The sequence below is a fragment of the Sturnira hondurensis genome, unplaced genomic scaffold (genome assembly GCF_014824575.4).
Source record: "Sturnira hondurensis isolate 20B ecotype Veracruz unplaced genomic scaffold, ASM1482457v3 Scaffold0007865, whole genome shotgun sequence".
Classification (NCBI taxonomy): Eukaryota; Metazoa; Chordata; class Mammalia; order Chiroptera; family Phyllostomidae; genus Sturnira; species Sturnira hondurensis.
In genome coordinates this window covers 13,248,292-13,272,045 of record NW_028080496.1, presented here as the reverse complement: position 1 = coordinate 13,272,045, position 23,754 = coordinate 13,248,292, and the positions used below count along the sequence as shown (strand labels likewise).

The following is a 23,754-nucleotide window of genomic DNA, read 5'->3' as shown; positions in this document are numbered from 1 at the left end:
CGGTGATGTGCTTGCAGGAGGCAGCATTGCTAAGGGTGGCTTCATTGATTTGAGTGAAACTGTTTTATTCAGAACAGCTCAGATTAGCAGCCGCGTCAGCTGGTGTTCAATGAATCTCCTCCCTTCCACCCACTCTCCAGCTGGGTTCAGGCAGGCACAAAGAGACCGAAATGACCAAGGTCAAAGCATAATTCGATAGGACTTCCAGGTTTTGTGCTTGAATGATTTATGTCGTCTTGGATGGAGGTGCAATTAGTGGAAATTACTGGTTGAATAAGCATAGATTTAAGAGGACTTTCGAGGCCACCTTGCTCAGCATCTTCATTGGAGACATCATAATACGAAGGTCGTGTACATTGCTGCTTCCTTAGTAGCCGGAGTTCACTGAATTTCTTACAGTCAATTACTTTGCCTGATTTTTCTGTCCCCGCAGAATTGGATAAGCAGGCATCTCTTTACCTTGTATCTCTCTGCTTGATATAGTTGCAGAGTGAAATAGCCATTAGCTCATTCATTCCAAGGCTTTCTGAGGAGTTACCAGGTTTTAGCCACCGAGGTAGGTGCTGGCAACACAAAGCAAATCCAGGGCCCTCTCCTCTCTCAAGGAACATCAGGGGAGAGAAAAGTGTAAACAGCACATGGTATCAACAGTGTGTGAGAAGAGACAGGAGACGTGGAACAGCGGCACTGCCATAACCTTGCTTGAACTTGGCTACAAGACAGAAGAAATTGCATGTGGACAGGCTCCAGCTGACCTTCATGGGTAAGCACCGTGTGGGGAGTGGGTGGAGACGGGGCTGGGAGGAGGCAAAGCCCACAACGAGGGGGCTCACATTCTTGGAGTTTGGGTATTGTCCAGAAAGCTTTGAAGAGCCACGGACAGATTCTGGATTCAAGCAGGACCAGAGTGAGATCCTGTTTCTTTATAATAATCACCGAAAGTCAGCTCCTGTCACGACTCTCAGCACCTTCCAGGGACTTCCCACCTCATTCAGCGCCAATAGCCATGTCCTTGGGATGAGGGACAAAGCCCACCAGGCTCTGAACCTTGCTTGTGGCTCCTAGGTGGCTTTAGGTACCTTTCCGCCACTGGGCCCTGCCTGCCTAGAATGTTCTTCCCTTTATGTTCCTATTGCTCATTCCCTCACTTCCGCCAAGCCTCCAAGCCTCCGTTTACATGCATTTTCTTTTTTTAAAAAATATGTTATTTATTTATCTTTAGAGGGGAAGGGAAGGAGAGAGGAAGAGAAACATCAATGTATGGTTGCTTCTCGTGCATCTCCTGCTGGGAACTGGCCCCTGCCAGGAACTGGCCTGCAACCCAGGCATGTGACCTGACTGGGAATCGAATTGCAATTGTCTGGTTCACAGGCCCGCGCTCAATCCACTGAGCTACACCAGCCAGGGCTACATGCATTTTCAATGAGACCTCCTCTTGCCCACCTGCATGACATCTGTAGAATTCTCTATTCTCTTTACCTTGATTTATGTGTCTGATTAACAATTACTGCCTTTCTGACACATTCTGTTGGGCATAAACCTTATGAGGGCAGGCTCTGTGGTATTCCAGAACAGAGTGAATATATCAATCTATTCAATAAATACGTATCCAATGGATAAGTGAAGGCTTACAGTAGGCCCCATGAGGTCAGCAGTATTATTTCCCCCTCTTTTTATTTTTTATAAGATTGTATTTATTTATTTTTAGAGAGGGTAAGGGAAGGAGAGAGGAAGAGAAACATCAATGTATGGTTGCCTCTCAAGCGCCCCCGACTGGGGACCTGGCCTGCAACCCAGGCATGTGCCCTGACTGGGAATCGAACTGGCAACCCTTTGGCTACCAGGCTGGTGCTCAGTCCACTGAGCCACACCAGCCAGGGCATATTTCGCCCCCTTTTCTGATGGAGAAACAGAGAATAATTAACTGGAGATTTAATGGAAGTTTCTGTATTTGGTAAATAGCAGAACGGGGATTTCAAGATATAAAAAAAAGTTCACCTTTACTGAGCTTGTATTACGCACCCTTCAATATCCTAAGTGAATTATATATGAATATTTAATCTTCACAACCCCATTTTACAGAAGGGAAAACTAAATCAGAAAGGGGCTTGCTTATGATGTTTGCCTGGACTTTCTGCATGTGCTGATGCTACCTAATTCTAAAACTAGTTCTTTCAGGAATATATGTATGCCTTTGCCTCCTGATGAGGGAAAGACATCTGGGATTTCTAACCTCACTATGAGCAGGGACTGTTAAAGATGGCAGATCACTAGTCAAGTCGGGGAACGCAGGGTGGGTTAGTTTGACTCTCCCCTTGATTCTCCCACATCCAGCTGCCCCTGGATCCCTTCATTGGGTGCTAGGATATGAGGCCAGGGGCAGTAAAAGGAACCTAGAATAACCATGGTGCGTTATGGAAGTTAGTAGCTGTGTCTCACCAAAGCTCAAGCTGGTACACAGGTTCTGATCCATGATGTCCTCGGCGCCCCCCTTGATGCTTTGTGATCCCTCTAACATACCTTTCGGCCCCAGCCATATTCTAATCATCAGAAAGGGACAAAGGACCCTGGCTGGTGTGGCTCAGTGAATTGAGTGCTGGCCTGGGAACCAAAGGTTCAATTCCCAGTCAGGGCACAGGCTTGGGTTTCGGGCCAGGTCCCCAGTAGGGGGGCACGAGAGAGGCAACCACACATTGATGTTTCTCTCCCTCTTTTTCTCTCTCCCTTCCCCTCTCTCTGAAAATAAATAAATAAAATATTGTTTTTAAAAAGAAAAGGATGAAGGGAAATGGGGCATTCCATTTCTTTTTAGAGTAGGATCTGAAAGCTGCACACATCATTTCTGCTCATATTCGACGGGCCCAAATGCAGTGACGTGGCCACACACAGTCCTCCTTATAGGCAACCATGCATCTGGCTAGGTAGCCCATCCTCATGAAGATTGACTAGGGGTCAATTAGCAATCAGTCTCCACTACAGATATCTAATGTGGATACACAGCCTCGAGCATTTAACATTTCCAAACCTGATCCCAAAGGAGGAGCAGCTTGAGACACAGGAGAGGCTGTTGAAGGCGGAGCGGTGCTGGGGACATTGGGGAGCAGCCTTTGTGTCTGCCATCACCACAGCTCTCCATATAGGAAAATGGGGGCCATTGCTAAATATCAGTGGCTGAAGAGGGACTTTCGGGAAAGGACCAAGTAAGTACAGAGAGCTCTCCTGGGCAGAAGGGATGACGTTAGTAAAAGGGGGAATTTCTGAGCAGGAGACAGGCAAGGACAGCGATTCAAGTCTTGAAAAGACTCCCCCGCCCCACCCCCCAAAAATTAACTGTAGAAATGAGCAGAAGGATGGCTCATACTTTTAGATAGGAGATCGGGGGAGTGCGAATGGAGTTAGATCTGTAGAAATCAGGGTGGAGGTGTGAAGTTCATGCCTGAAGTGTGTAACGCTGCACAGTGATACAGATAACACTAATATTATTGCTACTATTACTAAGTACTAACATTTACCCAGCACCTATACCATATGCCAGGCAGCTTTCTTCACGGAGCCCATTGTGCTTCAACGGCCCTTCTTAAATACTGAGAGTTTGTCTTTCTCAGTAGTTGAGTAACGTTTGGGTGCAAACTAAAAATAGCAACAGTAACTTTTATCCCACCTTATCTGACCCTTGTCTGTGTCAGAGCTTATTCCGGATCTCCCAGGAATGCTAGGTCATAAAAAAAAAAACTGTTTTTTTTCATATTGATTCGTCAGTTGTGACTCATATCAACAAGAAATCTTGAGCACCAAGACAGCCTTGTCAACAAACCCACCCCACCAGCAATTTGAGGCAAAATGTTGTGTTAAAAAAATGATGTTACAAGGTATACGTTAGTGAATACCACCCCCCCCATAATCACTAAAATGCTGGATTATTCTGCAGACGTATCCATGTTTTAGAAGTGTGACTTCCTCTTGGGCTGTGAACTGATAGTGTTCAGAGGGCACTGATAGTGTTTGTCCATCTCACATTGTTCCCTGAAGCCTGGCCCAGATCCGGGTTCATAGTAAAAGTTCAAGGCTTGTTCGAGGCATTCATGCAGTAGGCAAAGTAATAATAATAATAATAATAATAATAATAATAATAATATAAAAACTGCTTTCACTTTACACCCAAAATGAGAAAATTATTAGAAACAACTCAGTTTCATTTTGATTAGATGTCTAAACATTTTACTACTCAGCAGAAACTCAGGTGTTTTTCTGGAAAAGCACACTGAAGGAAAAACATGGGCCTCATTTGGGAGAAAATTTTATTCACAAAACCTGGAGATGGAACACTATTAATATTGTAAGAATTCCTGACAATATTTGTGCTGGTATTTTTTACCAGCAAACATTTCCGAATTTGAATATGGATAAGGCAAAGAGCACAGTGGTCCTCCCAGCGCCTGCCGCCAGTGTCACTCAAAAACACTCCTTTAATATTCATGAACTTGAAGGGCTGTGGGTGCTGTCTCCAGCTTCTCCCTTGGTCTTGGTAAAGAACTCAGCAGTCATTCTGACATTTAACTGAGAGCAGATTTTACTTATTCTTATGCAATTTTTTTTGGGGGGGGGAGCTCAGGGATTTCTGCCCTGTTTTGATATACCAGGTCATTACAAAATTAATTTCATTTATTCGATTGCTACTTAAGAGGATGCAGAAGATGAAATGTACTCTTTGAGTACATTGTACTCATGCGAGATATGTAGTAACACGTTGATTTAATTACTCAGTCTTTAAAGATTTTCATCCCCACTTGCCTATTTTGATAACACGTAAAGATACGTCCTTAAAAGATGATTTTAACTGATCTTTTCCATAAAATTTCCAAATGAGGACCTGTAATGGGGAAATGACAAAATAAGGAATTAAAATTGGACAGAATTTAACACCGTCATTTATCACCAGTAGCCCTAGAATAATTCAGATTCCTCTAGCTTATTTTTTATAACTGGTTAAGTTTTTATAGTTGGTTATAGTTGGGAAGCCCTATTAAAAAACATGTGCCAAGAACAACAGCGAAATACACTGACTTTCTGATTGCTGATATATATATAAAGGTTGACCAGCAGATGCATGGCATCTCATACAGCATTTTATGAGGGGTTTTCAGTAAAGTTGCAAGGTGTTAAAACAATGAATTGTCAGTTCTATTATTGCTTTGCTAAAAAAGTGTGGCAGAACCATAAACAAAAGCCCTTTTAAGGAAAAAGGAGATTTGGGGACTACATGTTACGACGTAAGGGTTTAAATGGATTTATTTGTCAAACAGGACAACATCAGCCCCTTTCCAGTTGGGGTCAACCCCGAGGCCACGTTCCCTCTGCCCACGACCTGCCGAAGGTCGGACCTGCCGGAGGCGGGATCTCCCCTTTGTAAGCCGTGACACGCCGTGTGTTGGCAGAAGCCTGGACAGATGACCTTGGTCCCCGGTAAACAGGCCTGCGCTTTCGGACTGCCTCTGCCCTGTTCCCTTAGGCAGCAGGGAAATGGTGGGGGTCGGAAACCTAGCGTTCGGGTGACTCTGCGCGCCGCGGGCTGAGGGCCACCCAAGGCCCCCTCGGCCCACTTTCAACTCAATTCGTCCCACAACAAAATGGGGAGCAACCACATTCCTGCACAGTCCTCCGCTGGGCAGAGCAGGGGGCTCTCCGACACTCCCGGGGACTCCACGGGGTTTCCGGGGCGCGATCCCTTCTTTCTGTCGGGGGACGGACAGCAGCGGCTCTCGGGAAGTACTACCCCCTCCTCCCAGCATCAAGATGGCGACCGACCCTGGTGGGACTCCGAGAGCCGCGAGCCACTTCCCCTTCCCAACGCCCCCTGCGCTAGCGACGACGGCAATAGGGACGGGGGCGGGGCCGCGCAGGGGGGCGGGGTCGAGCGCCGCGTCTCCGGTCCCCACCCGGAGTCGTACCCAGACCCGTGGCGCGCGCTGCCTGCCGGGACACTCGGCCCGCCCCTCCAATCCTCCCGGCTTTCGCCGCGGTCGCGAGATCCGCGTTTTTCCCAAGATGGTGGCACTGGGCTCGGGGTGACTGCAGGAGGCGACAGAACCTGAATCCCCCCTGGCCGGAAGCTCGACACACCGCCCTCCTCTCCCTCGCGCACTCCGCCACCCCCGCTTGTGCGTCACCTCTGCCGACCCGGCGCTCACGGCCGCGGGCGGCGGCGCCTCCCTCGGCTCCTCCTCGGGGCCGCGCTCGGAGCAGCTCGCAGCCCAGCCGCGGCCAGGCGGGCCCTGCAGCCCCCCGGTGTGGACAGGCAGCGTCGGAGCGGCGGCTGGCGACGAGCTCGGGGTGTTCTGCGGCCCCGGCGTCCCCTTTCCCGGCCTCAGTCTCCGGAGAAAGAAGCGCGGGTCCCGCATGAGCGCCGGCGGTGGCGGCAGCGAAAGGGAACGAGGCGGTGGCGGGCGGAGGCGGCGGGCGAGGGCGACGACGACCAGTGAGGCGGCCGCTGCTGCGAGGGCCGCAGCCCAGGCGCGGGGGCGACTACAGGTCGGTGTGGCCGAAGCCGGGCCCTGGGCTGGGAACGCCGGGTGGCAGCTCCTTGGGGCCCCACTGTCGCCCAAGCGGCCCGCGGGGCGGGCACCAGCGAGTGCAGGGGCGCCCCCAGCCCCGGGGCGCGTGTTGGGGGCGCGTGGGGTGGAGGGGCCGGTGCCAGCAGCAGGCCCTGGTGGCCGCGGCCGCCGCCGCCGTAACTGTCAGTGCTGCTGTGCGCCGGCGGGAGGACTGGGGCGCCGGGGGACGCGAGCGGGCCTGGGGGCGGGCGGGCGTGCGAGAGCCGCGGTGGCTTTTCGCGGAGCCGCGATCGCGGGCCGGGCCTGGGCCCAGCCCGGGAAGGGCCGCTCGCTCTCGGTGGTTGGGGTTGGTAGAGAAATGTTTAGACGGGGTCCGGGGTAGGTTGGGGTTTAGGGCGTGACTGGTGGAGAGGGAGCGCAGACGAAGTGTTAAATGGAAGCCCAGGGCTGTGTTTGCAGATAACTCGCAGGTTCTGAAAGGAAGCGTGTGCTCTGGGGCTGGCAGGAGGCTCTGCTCGGTGCAAGCCTGCAAACGGGGCGCCTGTCTCTCCCCCCCCCGCCCCCACCCCCTCATTTTCAGTTGAGAACATGAAAAGGACTCTTCTCCTCGTCCTGGGGTGTAGGGTTTTGTTGGTCGAGTCAGGAATGAATGTGGCAAATGCTTTCGTCCGTAACATTGTTAAAGATAGTGTAATACAGGCGCTGTTTGAAGAGAATTGAGTCTCTGAATTTTTTAGAACGTCCTATGGGCGTGCTGAAATGGAATCGTTACAGAGTTTGTTTGGGATTACATTTACTAAGTGGCTAGGGTACTGGTGAAAATGTAAACTCATAGCGTGTATTTGCATTTCAAAGTTATCCTCCGTGATGAAGTAGTGGGAATACGATCCATAATTTTGAGTCGTTGCGCTGCTTTCAGGATTGAGAGAAGCAGCAAATTCCTACAGAATTTTGGGGGAGAAAGAAAAGGGCTTGAGACGGAAAGGACCTAAAGTTTAGATGTACAGCTCTTTAAAAGTTAGGTTTCAAAGACACTAGACACCCAATAAATTTGTTGAAGGAATTGGACAAACAGGATGAGAAGTAAGTATGCTTCCTGACGGGATTATTTCGTAGACTGTGTCAAATAGTTGAGAATTTAGGAAGAAAAAATAAAGGTTTGTCATGGGTATAATGGAATTAACTTTGGAATTAGATCCTGTTTGTAAATCTGAGCTACTTGCCACATTTTTAATGAAATGAATGCAATATTAATAATGGTGCTGATAAACCCAAAGGATATCTAGAAGCCCTTTAAGACACCTGTAATCACAACAAAACAAAAATAATAGGTGCAAGAAATAGTGACTGTTTGCAAAATTAGGATCTAAAGTAAGCTGATCCTACTGTGTCAATATTTGCTAACTGGCATTAGTTTGCTAGTTAATATGTACACATCCTCTGGGCACTGGGGAGTGTAACTTTATACAAATTGTGATACAAATTAGTGTCTGATCCCTTTTCAGAGGTTTTGTAAGCCTTTTGTTTTTGATGGCTTAAAAAGTAACTTCTTAAGTGAGGGAACCTGGGCGTCAGAAGTGTGAGGAACACACATTCTGGTCCCACTTGTCCAGTCCCTTTAACAAGATTGATTGGGCATGTACCTTGTTTTTGCCATGTAATATTTAATTACTTGTATTTCTTAAAGCTAATTTTTAAATGACCATTCCTCCCTCTTCTCCAAAAATATCCTCTGTCCTCTCAAATACTAATTTGACGTTTCTCTCAATATACAGCCAAAACTATGGGTCATAGCTGGATTCCTCAGCCCCAGCCCTGGGAATGATATTTACTAATGTCCATTTCTGAAAGGATTGCTGGTTATGTTCTTCAGTCGTGTTGTAGTTTTGTTTAGCCTTGTGCTTGTGTAATGTAGGAACATCACATATGCAGCTGTTCAAAATTAGTTTACTGATTCCTTTGTGAAGACATTTTCACAAGTGATCATTATTCAGGTAAAATACTTGGGTAAAGCTAGATGCTTGTTTCATTCTGAGTCGGGACAGCAGTTTTGGCTGATTTTGCTAGTCCGGGCTGCAGGTGTAAAGATAAAATGTAAGAATGAAAGGCATGGTGGTATGTGGAGTGGAAATAGCTTTGGAATTAGACATTGCTTTTAATTCTGCCCTTACTCCATCTAGTTTTTGCCTCTTGAGAAGTTATTCGGTCTTGCTGTGCTGCAGTTTTTTCTCCTGTAAAATGGGATGGTGAAAGGAATTCCATTTTGAAGAGTAAAGTATGTAAAGTGCCCAACACAGAGGCACTTAATGAGCATTACCATCCTTTGAAGTTTCCTGCCCAGGTTTCCTGAATGATCTCAAAGCGCCCTCTATGCAGTGGGTTGTAGCATATTACCCTCCCCATTGTCTTCTTTCTGACCAGCCCTCAACACATTCTTTAAGGGTAAGGATGCCTAGTGTTTACACGACAGTGTGTTTGTTAGCAGAATACGGATGAATCGGTTACCAGTAAATCAGTAGTGGTCAAACAACATTTATTAGGTACGCACTGTGAGCAGAGGTAGGGGCTGCAGGGATCATGTCTCTGCCTTGTGGAAGCTTCTAGTGACTGTCTTCACATAGCTCGTGAAGCCCTGTCACAAAAAGGGGCCTCATTCTCCCTAGCCCTTCTATGCTCTGGACCCCAAACCTCCTGCCCCCAGTTGCCATTCTCTGGAGGCTGTTGGGCCCCTTTCTCTATGCAGCTGTCGGGCACATGCCAGAGACTTCATACCTTAGTATCTCGGTCCCAGTCCGCCACCCAGTGTCTGGTACATAGTGTGTGTGTAAAATTAAAGATAAACCGGACAGTTGCCTATATATATGCTGATATTTTTTTGAGGTTCAGTGATTATGCTGTCTTTTGATCAGAGATTCATAGAACTTCTGAATCTGAGTAGGCCTGTCCTTGAGGTCAGTTACTCCATTCCTTTTCCGCATGTGGAAATCTAAGTGCAGAGCTTCAAGATGGTTTTCCTGAAGTCACCCAGCTGGCCAGGCCAGAACCACAGGCTGTGTCTTGGGACTCCCGTTGAGGGCCACGCACTTGGAGGGCACAGGCTTGGAGCCAGCGTGCACAGCCATGCTCTCGGCCATCCGTGTTTGCCACACGTGTGAGAGAAAGCAGCTGTCCCAAGATGCCATTGGTGGACCTCTTCTGACCGTAACAGTCGGGGCTTTCTTTTCCAATCCAGGAGGAAGTAGACTTGCAGTAAATAGAAAGAGTGTTCATCTGCGAACTTGTGTCCAAAACATGAGGACTTTGAAACACTTAAGGATGCTATATGATTGGATTTTAAATGAAGTTCCTTATTAATAAGTACCCGATGAATTGCTTTGCCAGCTTTCATTTTTGTTTAATATCAGAAATGTCACAGCGCTGTGATCTAGGAAATCTCTAACAAGTACATGCCATTATGGAGGAAAAGTCAAGACGATTATCAGGTTAAAGCCTATCTGAAAAGGAAATAAAGCTAGTATTTTTTTTTGTATACTGCTATTTGCAGGTGAGATTTAGCTGACAGTTATCACTGTTGGATTCTAAGCTGTGTGACTGAACTCCCTAAGATTATATATAAAATTTTAAGTGCCTCAGAGTCTTAACAGGTTCGGTGAACAAAAGCCACTGAGAGCCATTAAAGCGGAGGTGTCAGGAGATCAGGGCTTCATCCTTCTTCCTCTGTGGCTTCCTCCTGGTGGTGAGCAGGCCGTTCTTTCAGCCTTCCCAGCCTTCCTTCTCCTCTGTCGTGCAGTTGGGTGGCTCACTTTGTCCATTTAAGAGGATTACAGCTTTCAGATGTGGTTCTTGGAAAAACGAGTAAAACCAGGTTAGGGATTTACCTAAGCAAAGTTGGCTAGTGGTAGACGGAGGATTGGAACCTTGGTACATTGTCCTGCTTTCTCCATTAACATTGTTTACCTTTTTATAGAAGAGTATTTGGGGAATTGTTTAATGTATGATTTCACTTTAAACTTGGTAACTACATTTGACATAAACAGTAGATCTCAGTGGTTGGTGATGCATTATTCAGTGTTACTCATCCAGAGTCGGATCCCTTCTGTGATTTGCTTTACTTTGACCTCTCCAGTTAATTTGGTAAGCGGCAAGTGAATCATAAGGTTGACCAGAAAGGAAGAGAGGTTTGGCGATGAATCTGTGAGGAGAATTGGAAGCCCCATTGTGGGAAGTCTGCTGGAACCTCATAGGAGACATCACATGTGGATCACAGAGGAGAACCGTGTGGCTTTGCCAATTCAGGTCAGCCCCGGAGCTGCACACAGAAGCCTGCAGGCAGCGTGTGAGCCCGGAGCACTGCCGCACTGAGGGTCCGGCCTGCCCGAGTGGAACTGGGCTGACCGGCATGCCGGCTCGTGTGGCTGGGGACTCTCCACCGCTCATGGTGTTCCAGGAGTTGGTCCTCTGTACCTTCCAGACCACCCAAGGTTAGTCAAGCAGAGATAGATCCCTTTATGATACGCAAAAATGAAACACGAAAGTTTTTTTGACCTCTTTGTGAGATGCAGGCTTATAGCTCTTCCTTAGTTCTTAACGTGCCCATTGTGTGTACTCTCAGTAACCCATGATGTTGCTTTTCATACACATCATATTGTTGGGGACCACACGAAGATGCTGCTAGAACTGCTCCTTTGATGGGATGACTTAGGTCTCCTTGAGACAAGATGGACGGCTCACGCATTTCAAGCCTCTGATAGACTTCTGCCTGAGTAGCCTTCCTCTGGAAGGTGAGAAGATAGTTTTGAGATTGCCCTTGGGGACTGCGGCCACCAGTTGGACTCATTTATTGTAAAAAACTCCTTGTGATGGAGAATCAATTCCAAACTTCACCCAAAGTAAAAATGCAGACAATTCAGAGAATAATGTAATAACTACAAACACACCCATCAGTAGGGACGGGGTTCATTGCTTCCTCGTGCTCTTTCATTCCCTCCGAAACCAATGCTCCTTTCTTCTGAGATGGCTCCTCGAGCTCCGCAGATACCGTGACAGGAGTTTCTCCCAGCTGCCAGCAAATACTTTCCTCTCTCTTATCAGATGCCAGGCCTAATCTGCTGCTTTGGAAGGGAAAGAATGAAATGCCCCAGTGTTTTCTCTGTGTGTGGGTCACAGGAGAAAATGTGGATTTTGTCCACCAGCCTGTTCCTTATCTTAGGACTTTTTTCTTAGGAATCTATTTATCATACCTGCGTGTTTGTGTACGTGTCGGTATCGATAACCTTCCAGTGTGCCAGAAGTAAGGATTTATCTACTGCTTTTAGTTAGGGAATTGAAAAGATACATTCGGGGCACCTGTGGTATGTGGCGTGTATACTAATTGATAAATCCTATTTCATGCTGAGAAAATTGGGTAACATTTGCCTTTTATCATGGTTTTCTGAAGTGAGCTGACACTTTGTCATAGTCCATGTTGGTGATAGAAACTACACCATTAAAGATAATTCAGATTTAGGTCTTCTAAGAAATAAAAAGTTTTCCTAATTAAGTTGCTGCTTTCATGTTTACTTTCTTATACATGTTGCTATGTCTGTAACATTGCTGCAGGCTGAATGTTTAAGGCCTCTCAAAATTCATATGTTGAAACACTGCGCACGCCCCCCCCACCCCCCGACCAGCCAGGAAGCTGCCCTCACCGGACACCAAAGCTGCTGACACCTTGATCCTGGGCTTCCAGCCCCAGAACCATGAGGACTAAATCTCTGTGGTTTACAAGCCGCCCAGTCTGTGGGGTCTTGTTATAGCAGCCTGAGAGGGCTGGGCCACACATCAAACATGTTTAAAGAACAGGGAAAACAATTAAATGGACCAAGTTTGGTAGCCAAGGCAGGATGCCCTGATCGACAGACTGGAAGTGCTTCTTAAAACTTACCTGAGCCCTGGCAGTGGCTCAGTGGATTGAGTGCCAGCCTGCAAATCAAAGGGTTGCTGGTTTCTATTCCCAGTCAGGGCATTCGCCACGGTTGTGAGCCAGGTCCCCAGTAGGGGGCGCAAGAGGCAACCACATATTGATATTTCTTCTCCATTTCTTTCTCTCCTCTCTAAAAATAAATAAATAAAATCTTTAAGCACAAATAAATAAAAATAAGAAAAAGCTAACCTTAGTGTTGAAATGAGAACACTTAAGTATTATAATAGAAAAACTGAGCTGACTTTAGTGTTTTATACATGCAAAACTAGATTTCAGCATTTCAAATTATTGTATATTTCTTTAAGTGTAGTTATTGCCCAGTGTACTCTATTTCACATTATCTTCAAATGAAAAGTAAAGTCTCACAGTTTCATTTTAATGCAGTAAGAAGTCCCCTCCCTCTGAACATTTCTCTTCCCTCTTTTGGGCTAGATGAACAGTGGGGAGGGTGAACTTAAACACAAATGGGTCTCAGCTGGAAAGTAGATGGGTTACTTACCTCAGCTGAAATGAGATAATTTACTTACCCCTGGATTGAAGATGCTTTGAGAACAGTTGTAGACCCTTGCTGTCTGCCTGTCTGTCTCTCACTCTCTCTTGCAGTTCCAGGTATTTGTACATGCTGAGGGAGTGAGTTGCTGCCTAGTCAGTTTAGGGTTGCTTTGAGATGTCTGCCATGGGCTGACAAGTGAAGCTTGGAGCTTTAAGTAATTTTCAGTAGCATCAGGACAGAGCTGAGAGTTTGCCTGGGGGATGGGCACTATATAGGAGTGAGTGCAAATTAGAGGACAAGTTTGTAATAATAAATTCTGGGGACGGTGGGGCACATTTGCTTCTTGAGTTGTTGACCAGAATAAGTGATTTATCGTTAAAGCCGGGAGACTGAAAGAATTCTGGTAACTTGGAATTTCTAAAGGCTCTCGGTAGATGCTGCTTGAGCTCGGCGCTCAGAAGACTCTCTCAGAGGAGAAGCCCCAAGCCACACAGCAGAGCACTTCAGTACACACGGCTCTGGGGAAAGGCGGCATTTTAGGGTCAGCAGTTCACCCATCGGCCTTGTGCAGTTGCTCAGAGTTACTTTATTTGGATGTGGTCACCGCACACAGGTGGGGAGGGGAGGGCAGGCCAAGGGTCGGTCACTCCAGAGAGTTCAGTTCTCTTCTGTGCACAGTCCTTGTGACCACAAAGCTCTCGTGTGTGTGACCATGCGACCCGGATTGGCCAGTGCGGCCTCAGCTGTCGGTGTAGTTAGGCGGGTCCCCTGCTTCATGAAACCAGGCATTCCAACACTCTCCTGTCTCCAGAGAGTCCCTTGTATTTTGTGGTGAGTACCCCTCCCCACCAAATCACTCTCAAATACTGGTGTGTAGAATTAATTATTTTTGAAAGTGAGGAACTACAGAAAATAAAATAAGTGGATATTTTTTAAGTGTAAAAGAAGTAAAAGTTTTCTTTATCCAGTTCTAAGACTTAACAGTTAGTGAATTATGTCTAGGAAAACATAAAGTGCCCAGCAAACCAGATAAATAGAGTATCTGTAGAAATACAGATAAATGGAGCTGTTTTCCTTTTGGGGTGGGGTTCAAAAAATCATGCCATCCATTTTTTACAGTTTCTAACTTTATCGCGATGTAATTCACATACCATGCGCTCCACTGTTTTAAAGTGTACAGGTCAGTGGGCTTTAGCATATTTGGTTCTACACCATCACCATCACACTATCTAATTTTAGAACATTTTCATCGTCCCCCAAAGAAAACCTCATACCTCCTCCGGTTGTCCTGTCTTCCAGCCCCTGGCAGTCTTCCTTTCGCTATGGATTTGCCTATTTTACACGTTTCATATGAATGTAGTCATAAAATACACGTTCTTTTGTATATGGTTCCTTTTACTTGAATGACTGAGTAATGTTACATTTTATGAATATACACAACTGTTTACTCAGTCATCAGTTGGTGACTATTTGAATTATTTTCAATTTTTGCTTATTATTATGTTGTCATAGTCATTCATATATAAGCTTCTGTGTGGACATGCACCTGTGTATTCAGTCCTCTTGCAGGTGTGCACACTAGGCGGGGAGCTGCTGGGTCCTAGGGCGGCCATGTTTGCCATTGTGAGGGACTGTCCCCCTCTTCCAAAGTCACTGCACTGTTATTATTTTACATGTCAGCAAGGCGTGAGGGTTCTGACTTCTCTGCTTCCCCGCCAAAACTTTTTTTGTTCATCCCTTTTATTTTTTATATATATATATTTTTATTGAATTCATTGGGTTGCATTGGTTAGTAAAACTGTACAGGTTTTAAGGGTACCCATCACCTGTAGATTGTGCTGTGTGTTCACCTCCCAAAGTCAGAGTTTTGGGCGTGGTGTGGCGGCCCTGGCGTTATTCTTGTACTCATGGAGAGCCAGCGGTCTCAGCGCCCTTTGTTGGAAGTACGTACTGTTCTTCCCCACTGCGTCGTTTTGGGTGCCCGTGTTCGGAAAGCAGTTGACCATTAACATTAGAATTTATTTCTGGACTTTCCCATTCACTTGTGTGTCTGTTACTTCAGCCGCCAACACAGCCGTCTCGATTACTGTACATTTTGTAGTAAGTTTTAAATTGGGAAATGTGAATATTCAAACTTTGTTCTGATTTTCCAAGACCTTTCTGGCTCTCTGGCAGTTCTCGAATTTCTGTGTGAATTTTAGGATTAATTTGTTAATTTCTGCTAAAAGGGCAGCTGGCATTTTGATTGTAATTCATGTTGAATTGGTAGATCTAGCTGCGAGTATTGCTACCTTAATTTTATGTCTTTTGATCTATGGGCATGGGGTGCCTTCCATTTATTTGTTCTTTAATTTTTTTGTTTCGTAGTTTTCAGTGTATATGTCTTACATTTTTATTCAAAATTAATATACTTTGTTTAATATATTCCTAAGAATTTTATTCTTTTTTAACATTAATTGCTAATGGGTTGTTTACTAAATTTCAATTTCTAACTTCACTTCTTGTGCATAGATTTTTTCACTGAACTTGTACAACTTGTTTTTCTCTTAGCATGCTACTGAGGTCGTTCGTGTGGACGGCCCCACGTGCGCCTGCCTCACTGGCGTGGCGAGTGCGTGGCGAGTGCGTGGCGAGTGCGTGGCGAGTGCCTGCTGGGTCACAAGCATTTTTTCCAGGTGCTAGTGGACACAGCAGCGCTCAAAACCCACCGACACTCTGTTGTCGTGGTCCGGTATGCAGTGGGTAAAGAGAGATTGTATACGAGTTAGGTAAAAGGCACTGTGTGTTGCATAGTACTTTTAAGCAGAAAAATGGGATGTCGAGGTCTTGGGGCCGGAGGGAATGAGTGCAAAGTTTAGGGCAGCCAGAGAAAACCTCCCTGAGATGGCATCTTAGGTACAGGAGGGAAGGAGGGGAGAGAGCCAGCCTGTGGGCCTGTGGGGGCCGCTTTTGGGGGAAGGGTGGTGGGCGGGAATGGAAGCCCTGAGGTGGGAGGTGCCCGTGTGTCTGAGGTCAGCAGGCAGGAGGAGCCTGCGCTGCACCCTGTCCGACACTGGGGCGGTGGTCAGTTCCTCGCTGTCCACTGTCCGGAGTAAAGCTGCAGTGAACGGTGGTGTGAACATCCTTTGCAGTGTGTAGGGCTTCTTTTCTCTCAGGTAAATAACCAGGCTTGTGATTATTGGGTTGGGGATAGTGATAATGCATTTCCAGATCTTTCTCCCAAATCGTTGTTTTCTTTTACCCTCCTACCACCAGTGCTCTGTTTTGTCCGCATTCGGGTGTCGGCCTCCCCAGCATCGCAGTGGTAGGAGGTGGTGGTCGGCCTCCCCGGTGTGAGGGTGTTACTGCTTCATAGATGAGTCTAGGCTGTCGGGTTTTTCTTTCAAGCATTTGCTTCTGAGGAAAAGTCTGTGGTTGTACTTATTTTTCTTTTTCCAGTACCGTAGCCTTTTCTCCCTGGCCTTTCAAAAAGGATTTTCTTTTATCACGGGTTTTGTGATTAGCCTAATAAGGGTTTTTTGAGTTCCTCCCTTCTTCCGTCTCTCCCTTCCTCCCTCACTTTCTTCCCTCTTTCCTCCCCCCCCCCCTTCTCTCTGTCGCTTGCTGTCTCTCATTTTCCTCTCACTATCTCCCTCTCTCATCTGTGAGGTTGCTTCAGATTTGGGAAGTCTCGGCCATTGTTTCTTTCGCTGTGATTCAAACAGTCACAGCTCTCCCCGGACCTGTCTGTCCTCAGGGCTCTGGCTGCGGGTGTGAGACCACTCCACGTCATCGCTCCGAGTTTGCCTGCCTCTAGTCTTGTCTGTCTGCACTCCGTTCTGCTCTGTCTTCTATTTCACTTCTTTTTTCCTTGCAGCATCAAAGACTTTCCGTATTTTAGTTTGTGTAGCTCGAAATTCCATTGGATTTGTTTTACTGTTTCTTTATTTACTGTTTCTTCGAGTCCTTGAGCATAGCCGTGATAGTTATTTGAGATTCCGTCAGGTCTCTCACTTCAGGGTTCATCAGTTGGTTTTTCTGTTGGTTGTGGGTCATGTTTTCCCGTTTGCATATTTCGTAATTGCTGGCTGGATTTTGTTATCGGTTAGTGTCAGACCTTGTTTTTATCTGCCAGCTGCGGGACTTCAGGTCAGCTGGGTCCCCTCCAGGCGGTGTTAGGGTGTGTCCAAAGAGGGCTGCGTGGAAGGCTCCCTGCTCCTGCAAAGGCTAGGCCCTCCCTCAGTGCTCTGCCGAGTGCCCCAGCATCCGCCCCTTCTCACTCAGAGGGGGCACTGAGGGACCCCCTGTCCCCTCTGAGCACTGGGTCAAGAAGACATACTCCCTTTACCATGCAAGTAACAGTGAGGATAAGATGAGCCCTGCCTGCCTGCCATCCGTCAGCTCACAGCAAGAGGCCCTGATGAGCAAGAGAGCATACCTAGCTGTTCTTCAAGGTCTGGAGGAATGTGTCTGGGGTACACTTTTATGGTGTCAGGAATATATGGTAAGACCAAAGAAGGCATTGGCCATTTGCAGAAGAGCTCGGTGACCCTGTGGGATCTGCCTTGTAGGACGAGTGGGGCGTTGCTGAGGTACACAGGTGAGGTGGAGGTTGGCCAAGAGGGGCGGAGCATTTCTGGTGAAGTCCTGAGAAAGGAAAGCGCTGGAGTCAGAGGTACAGGTAGCTCTGCTGGGCTGTGCTCACTGTGACCCAGTGCCATCACTGGCCCCCCCGCCCCCCGCCGCCCGGGCCACGGTGTCATGTGGTAGCCCAGGCCTGGGGTGTGTTGGAGTCTGAGATCGATCCTGTGGACACTGGGAAAGCGTGGAGCAGTTGTAGCCCAGAGTGACGGCCACCTCACAGTGTTTGGGACGGTGAGTGTAGCAGCAGAGGCGAGGGCACAGGCAGCAGGGACCTGGGGAAGCGCCGAGGGTCCCCGGGGCAGAAGGAGGCAAGGGGCACCTCAGAGAGTCAGCAGCTTTCAGGTACAGACTAGCGGGGCAGTATGAGGGGCTGAGCATGGCTTTTAGAGTCCAAACCTTAACCTGTGCTTGCTGGTTGGAGGGCCTCTGAGAGAAAGAAGCCTCTGTGTGAGAGGTTTACTCTGGGAGCGCTCTCCGAAGTTCAGCCTAGCCTGGGAGAGCAGAGGCCGGATGGGTGGGTTTGGGCCACATTGTGTCTGGTTTCGCCTGAAATGTTTAGGATGTTTGGCTTTGTTTTGGAAGCAGTTAAAAGCCAATGAAGGGAGAATTGGGGGCGGTGTTGGAGTACTGGGGGGGCTTTCCTCCGGAGACTTGGTGAGCGGTTTGCTGTCCGGGAACACGAGGGAGCCTCGGCTGCAGAAAGGGAGCGTTTCTGCGCCCAGGCAGCTGTTGGACGGAGGGTGCCACTGCCCTGACCCTCCCATGGGCTGTCTGAGTGCATCTGATAAATCTCGCTCACGCCTCAGGGCTCGGTTCTGTGTCACTTCTGAAGAATGTCTGTCCCCTTCCCCCAGTTTGAGTAGGAACTCTGGACACAGCCCATGTTGCTGGGGGACGGCACTGAGCAGTACGCCGTGGGTGCCTTGTTCACTGAGGTTTGTATTCTTTGTGCCCGTTCCCCTCACGCAGACCGGAGAGTATGTCTACTTGGTTTGCCACTGTGTCTCCAGCCGCTTTGCAGGCACTCAAAATCCAGTTGGCATTTTCTTATTGAGGTACAGCTGATACATAATGATAGTTTTAGCTAGTGGTCGGTTGTTGGCTGAATGGCTGTGAGGGACATGAAGGTTAACAAGTGTCAGCCGCCTCGTGGTCAGGCTGAATGAAAATGCAGGGTTGGGGGGCGGGGAGGAACGGCACCAGTTTGTTCATGTGTGACCAGGGCAACAGCAAGTGCTTTGGGTGGAGTGCCTTTTATGGGCAGTAATCGAGGTTTTTTTTTTTAATATTTATTTTTACAGATTTTACTTATTTTTAGAGAGGGGGTAGGGAGGGAGAAAGAGGGAGAAAAACATCAGTGTGTGGTTGTCTCTCATGTGCCCCCAGCTGGGGACCTGGCTTACAACCCAGGCATGTGCTCTGACTGGGAATTGAACCGCAACCCTTTGGTTCACAGGCTGGTGCTCAGTCCACTGAGCCACACCAGCCAGGGCTCGAGTTTGGTTTTAGATCCTCGTCCAGGTGGACGCGCACCACTGCCAATGGGGAGTAGCAGACTTTTGACTGGAGAGGTCAAGGCGTAAAGGATGTGTCTGAGAAGTTACTGAGGGGCTGTGGGGATGGATGACATCTCACAGGGGGGTCATGGAGGGTGGGCTATGAGGCCCTGAGGTGGGGACCTGGCTGGTGGTCACAAGGGAGGGGCCATCTGTTGGCTACAGCTTTACTGATAGCAATCAATGGGCACTCGTTTCGTACGGTAGGTGCAGGTTCCGGCACAAGTAACGCCCCTGTTGGTTACAGACTCTTTTTTATAATTTTATTTTTCTTTCTTTAGAGGGGAAGGGAAGGAGAGAGGGAGAGAAATATCAGTGTATGGTTGCCTCTCGTGCATCCCCTCCTGGGAACTGGCCTGCAACCCAGGCATGTGCCCTGACTGGAAATTGAACCGCGATACTCTGGTTCACAGGCCTGTACTCAGTCCACTGAGCTACACCATCCAGGGCCTACAGACTCTTTAATTATAGAATCACAAGCATGTCATTCTGTAGCATAAGAGTATCAGACTCTAGCACACCCTAGGACATTTTAGGTGAAACGTTCAAATTAAAACCATACATTGTCACACCCATGTTATTACCCTGCCCACCACACTCGAGCAGGCGCTCTCCTGCCAGACCCTGCAGATGATATCCTTCATTCTTACGTAGAGTAAGCTATGGGAAAGAATACTGTCGAGGTGATCACAAAGGGGAGAAAACACAATACAGTATTTATTACAAAGAACTGTATACAAGTAGACCTGTGTAGTTCAAGTCCATATTTTCAAGCATCAGCCACACATGTGTGTCCATCGTCTGCCGTCAGCCTGTGGGGTGCTGGGCGGGTCTCCTGGACCTGGTCTCTTGATATGTGAGAGCAGGAGACGGGCCCAGGTCCCGCTTCCACTGAGCGATTCTCTGATCATGTGCATGGGTTGAGACGCAAGGTGTCTACTTGGGCGCATGCTTAGATTTTTAGAATGTATTTTTTGAGAAGTTAACTTTTCATTGACTATCCGATTTAAGAAACACTAATTGCTACTATATTGCGAGGCCCTATAATATACCAGGTTGCATTGTTTTACATACTTTTAAAGCATTTTCTCTGATACAACAACTTGAGACCCGGCACTTGGAGGTCAAAAGGTGTGTCCAGGGCAGGTTGAGGACAGACAGGTGCCCGTGTGTGCCTGAAATAGCAGATGCCCAGCGTGTGGAGTCGTGTGGAGTTGTGTGGAAAGCAGAAGTTCTATAGGTCTCTGTGGGGCGGGGTGAGAGGCGTGCAGTCAGACAGTCTGCATGTGCGTTCAGCCCTCATGGGAGGAGGCGAGGGGCCCTTCGCTGAGCGAAGGGTGAGGGTGGGAAGGGAGGTTGGCCGGCCTTGGGCCCCTGCCCCAGCAGCCGGGCCCTGTCTCTTGATAGGAGTGTGTTTTGATGTTCATAAGTACTACCAAAAATGAATTTGCTCTCATATTATAGAAAAAGATTTTCTTTGGAAGTTTTTCCAGCTGTCTATATAAAAATTGAATGAGGTGTTTTATATTTTAGGTTGAAACTCTGTAAGATCCTGATTTTAGACTCCAGCAGCTCCTTAGAAGTTTGGCGAAATATGGTATGTATCTCTATTTTTTGTTTGTTTGTTTGTTTTGAATTAAACATTGCCTGTGTGTCTTAATGTCATGGTTAGAGTGATGGCAAATGTGTTCAGCAAATTGGGGTGCCTGCCATTGTTAAAGCATGGTACTAGGCGCTGAATCACTGTGCCACCAGGTAGCCTGTGTGAGGGGCCCACCTGGGCCTGGGGAAGAATTTAGGAGTGGTCAGTGTGCGGTGAGAAGTAAATTAATACGCCAAACAAGGTCAAGGAGGCAGGTTGGGCTCTTCAGCAGGGCGTTAAAAATAGCTTCCATTTGCTGAGATCTGACTGTGCCCGGCCCTGTTCCGAACCTCCCATCTGTCAGTTTGTCTGTCTTCATGACAGCCCTCTGAAACAGATCCTGCTGCTACCTCAGTGGTTGGCCTTTTGCAGAAAAAAAGAGGCTCTGACAGATTAAATGACTTGCCCAAGGTTTCCCGGTGAGGGAGTGACCTATGGGGGGCCGGCGTCCAGACTGGTGCTGGCACCTGCATGTGAGCTGGTGGGCGCTGGACCTCCTGGAAGGGGGGGCTGGCAGGGAGGGCTCGACCCCATCATTTTCCAAGAACGTGGGGCTCTTGAATTAATTCATGTACCACAGTTAATCAAAAGTTATTTTGACTTTCTCATTTTTATGTCTGCAGGTTGGAAAGTTAGCCTTGCTTGAGCCTTCTAAATCTAAACCCATTGTCCATCTCCTGAGAACCCAAGAGGGAGTGTTGTTCATTTCAGGGGGACCATTGCCTCTTCCCCGTAGGACCTTAAGAATGTTCTAGGTTCTTATCAGGAGACAGGTAGTAATGAGAGGAACATCTGGGAAATTGATTTCTAGGAAGAATTGCGTGTCCCGTTTATTGGAGTCCCTACCGTCACTTCTGTGTACCAAGGCCAGTCCTCACCCTCATCTGGATTCCAAGCCCGAGCTGCATACAGGCTACAGAGGTGCGGGCTCCAGCCTTGCCAGGGCATTCTCTGAAACCTCACTGCCTCCAAGTGGGCCTGGGTCCCTGGTGGGGACCACCGCCCCACACTTGTCCCTTTGACGGTGTTAACCGCCAAGGGTCCTCTCTCCTCCCTCCTCATTTCCCCATCTTCCTCAGCTGGTGTTTCAGATTTGTCCTGGGTGTGCAGCGGGGTAGAGACATCGTCAGGGGAGGCACGGCTGCACGGAACATGCTCTTGATACTGGATAGCTCGGAGGCATGTCTGCAAAGCTGCCATGTGATTGAGACGGGTAAATTCAAGCCACGGCAATCAGGGAAGTTCAGCTAAGGCCAAGCAAAGGGATGCGAAGATGCTAGGTTAGGGAGGGGGAAGTGTTTTCATAGTCAGCCATTTCTCACGAGACTGAATCGCCATGGATTTATGGCTGAGAGAGAGTTGAGCGCATTTTCATGTTAGACGACTCCACTGAAGTATTAGAAGTAGGGCGAGGCTTCAGTGCCTGTGTTCCTTTATGTAGGTACATGACTATTCTGTGAAGCATTTGACTACCTGGAAAACCCCATGTCTGTCAGACCCCTTTAAATAGTGCCACAATCGTGGGGTCCCAGTTCATATTCTCAGTCTCGACTCATTCACACGTGTTTAAATGATGCCACTCGGTGTAGCGAAACGAAACAGACCAACACACTCTAACCCTCTGTGGGAAGTCAGTAGATCTGGGCCGAGTCCTAGCATCACCACTGGTACTGAAATCTTGGGCAAGTCAGCGCTGCTTAGTTAACTAAGCCCTCAAATCTGAGGCCGCGTAGTTACCTGATTTTTGAAATCTTGCTGCAGTGTTTGCCTTAGTTAGCAGCGGGCCTAAGGCCATGAGATGCAAACAAGATGTTGTTGACCAGAGGCTTTGTAAGTGGTGCCACTCCGTAAAAGTGATAGAGATTATGACCACATTTTCTCAGGGGAAGAGATCATTTGAGAAAAGATTCTGGAAGATAATCCGTAAAGAATTTCTGTAACGACTCTTCGGATGAAATTTGCATTGAACACTTATTCGAAGCTTTGATGATAACTTTTTGAACAAGTGTGTCGGGTTTATGTATTAAACTGTTCTAATCAAAGATTTGTTTAATGTATTAGAGTTGTTAAATCTACGCTCAGACCAAGTTAGCAGCTGGACTGGTGTGACAACCTGTTTTAATCAGTGACTCAGAGCTGTGATCACCCTGATGTCAACGAATGGCCACAGCTTGTAAAAGGTAATTTTTGAATGTTATTTCACAGTCTGAAGAGGCTGTCTGTTAAGTAAACTCCATGCTGTGAGCAAGCAGAGGAAATGTATAGTTGGTGGGGACCCTGCTGGGGACAGAGGACTAGAGGGTTGATTGGCTTCTCTATTTAATCTCCCCTCTAAACTGTTTCATGCTTCTCTCCTGCCCCCCAGACCTGTCTGTGTGAATGAACAGAAAAATAGTTCTCAAAAATTTCAGTAAACGTTTTACTCTGAGTACTACAACAACTATGAAAAAGTTTGTAGTATGCATTTTAAAGTGTGCCGTTTCCGTGATGAGGGTTTTAACGGAATGTTTCCGGAGGTATTGACAAGTGGGATAAAACGAGCATGCTTCTCCCTCCCAGAGAACTGAGGTGGAGGGGGTGAGCCTCCCTCGAACTCTTGGGCTCACGCTGCAGCGCACAGGTGGGGGTCTCGGGGGCCGCACGCTCTGCCTCCGAGCCGAGGCCTAACACTGAGGCCTGCCCGGCTTTTTTTCTAATGGCACTTGTGATTGCTCTGATTTGCGATTCTGACAAACTGTGCATTGACCTGAGTTTGTGATTTCTGGTTTTCCTTTGATCATCTCTCCTGAATCTGGTGAAATTACCAGCATGTGGTAGATCTTTACTTCCAAAAACCTGACAGGAGAGCATAAAGTGTGCTGTGAGATGCTTCACGGATTTGAGAGCTTGGAATCCTACCTTTGGGCTGTTTAGAATGCTAGAATGCT

At 47.7% G+C, this 23,754-nt stretch overlaps 1 protein-coding gene across 1 annotated transcript in view; it reads left to right on the top strand.

Annotated features, from left to right (window-relative positions):
* Positions 1 to 5,979: 5,979 nt before the first annotated feature.
* The window catches only part of UBE3A (ubiquitin protein ligase E3A), a 60,781-nt gene continuing 43,006 nt past the window's right edge, over positions 5,980 to 23,754 (top strand). The window contains exons 1-3 of the mRNA XM_037053801.1: positions 5,980 to 6,528; positions 20,719 to 20,782; positions 22,889 to 23,007. Of these exons, the coding sequence (XP_036909696.1) occupies positions 22,988 to 23,007 (20 nt within the window). The 5' untranslated portion in view covers positions 5,980 to 6,528; positions 20,719 to 20,782; positions 22,889 to 22,987. The remainder of the gene's footprint in view (positions 6,529 to 20,718; positions 20,783 to 22,888; positions 23,008 to 23,754) is intronic.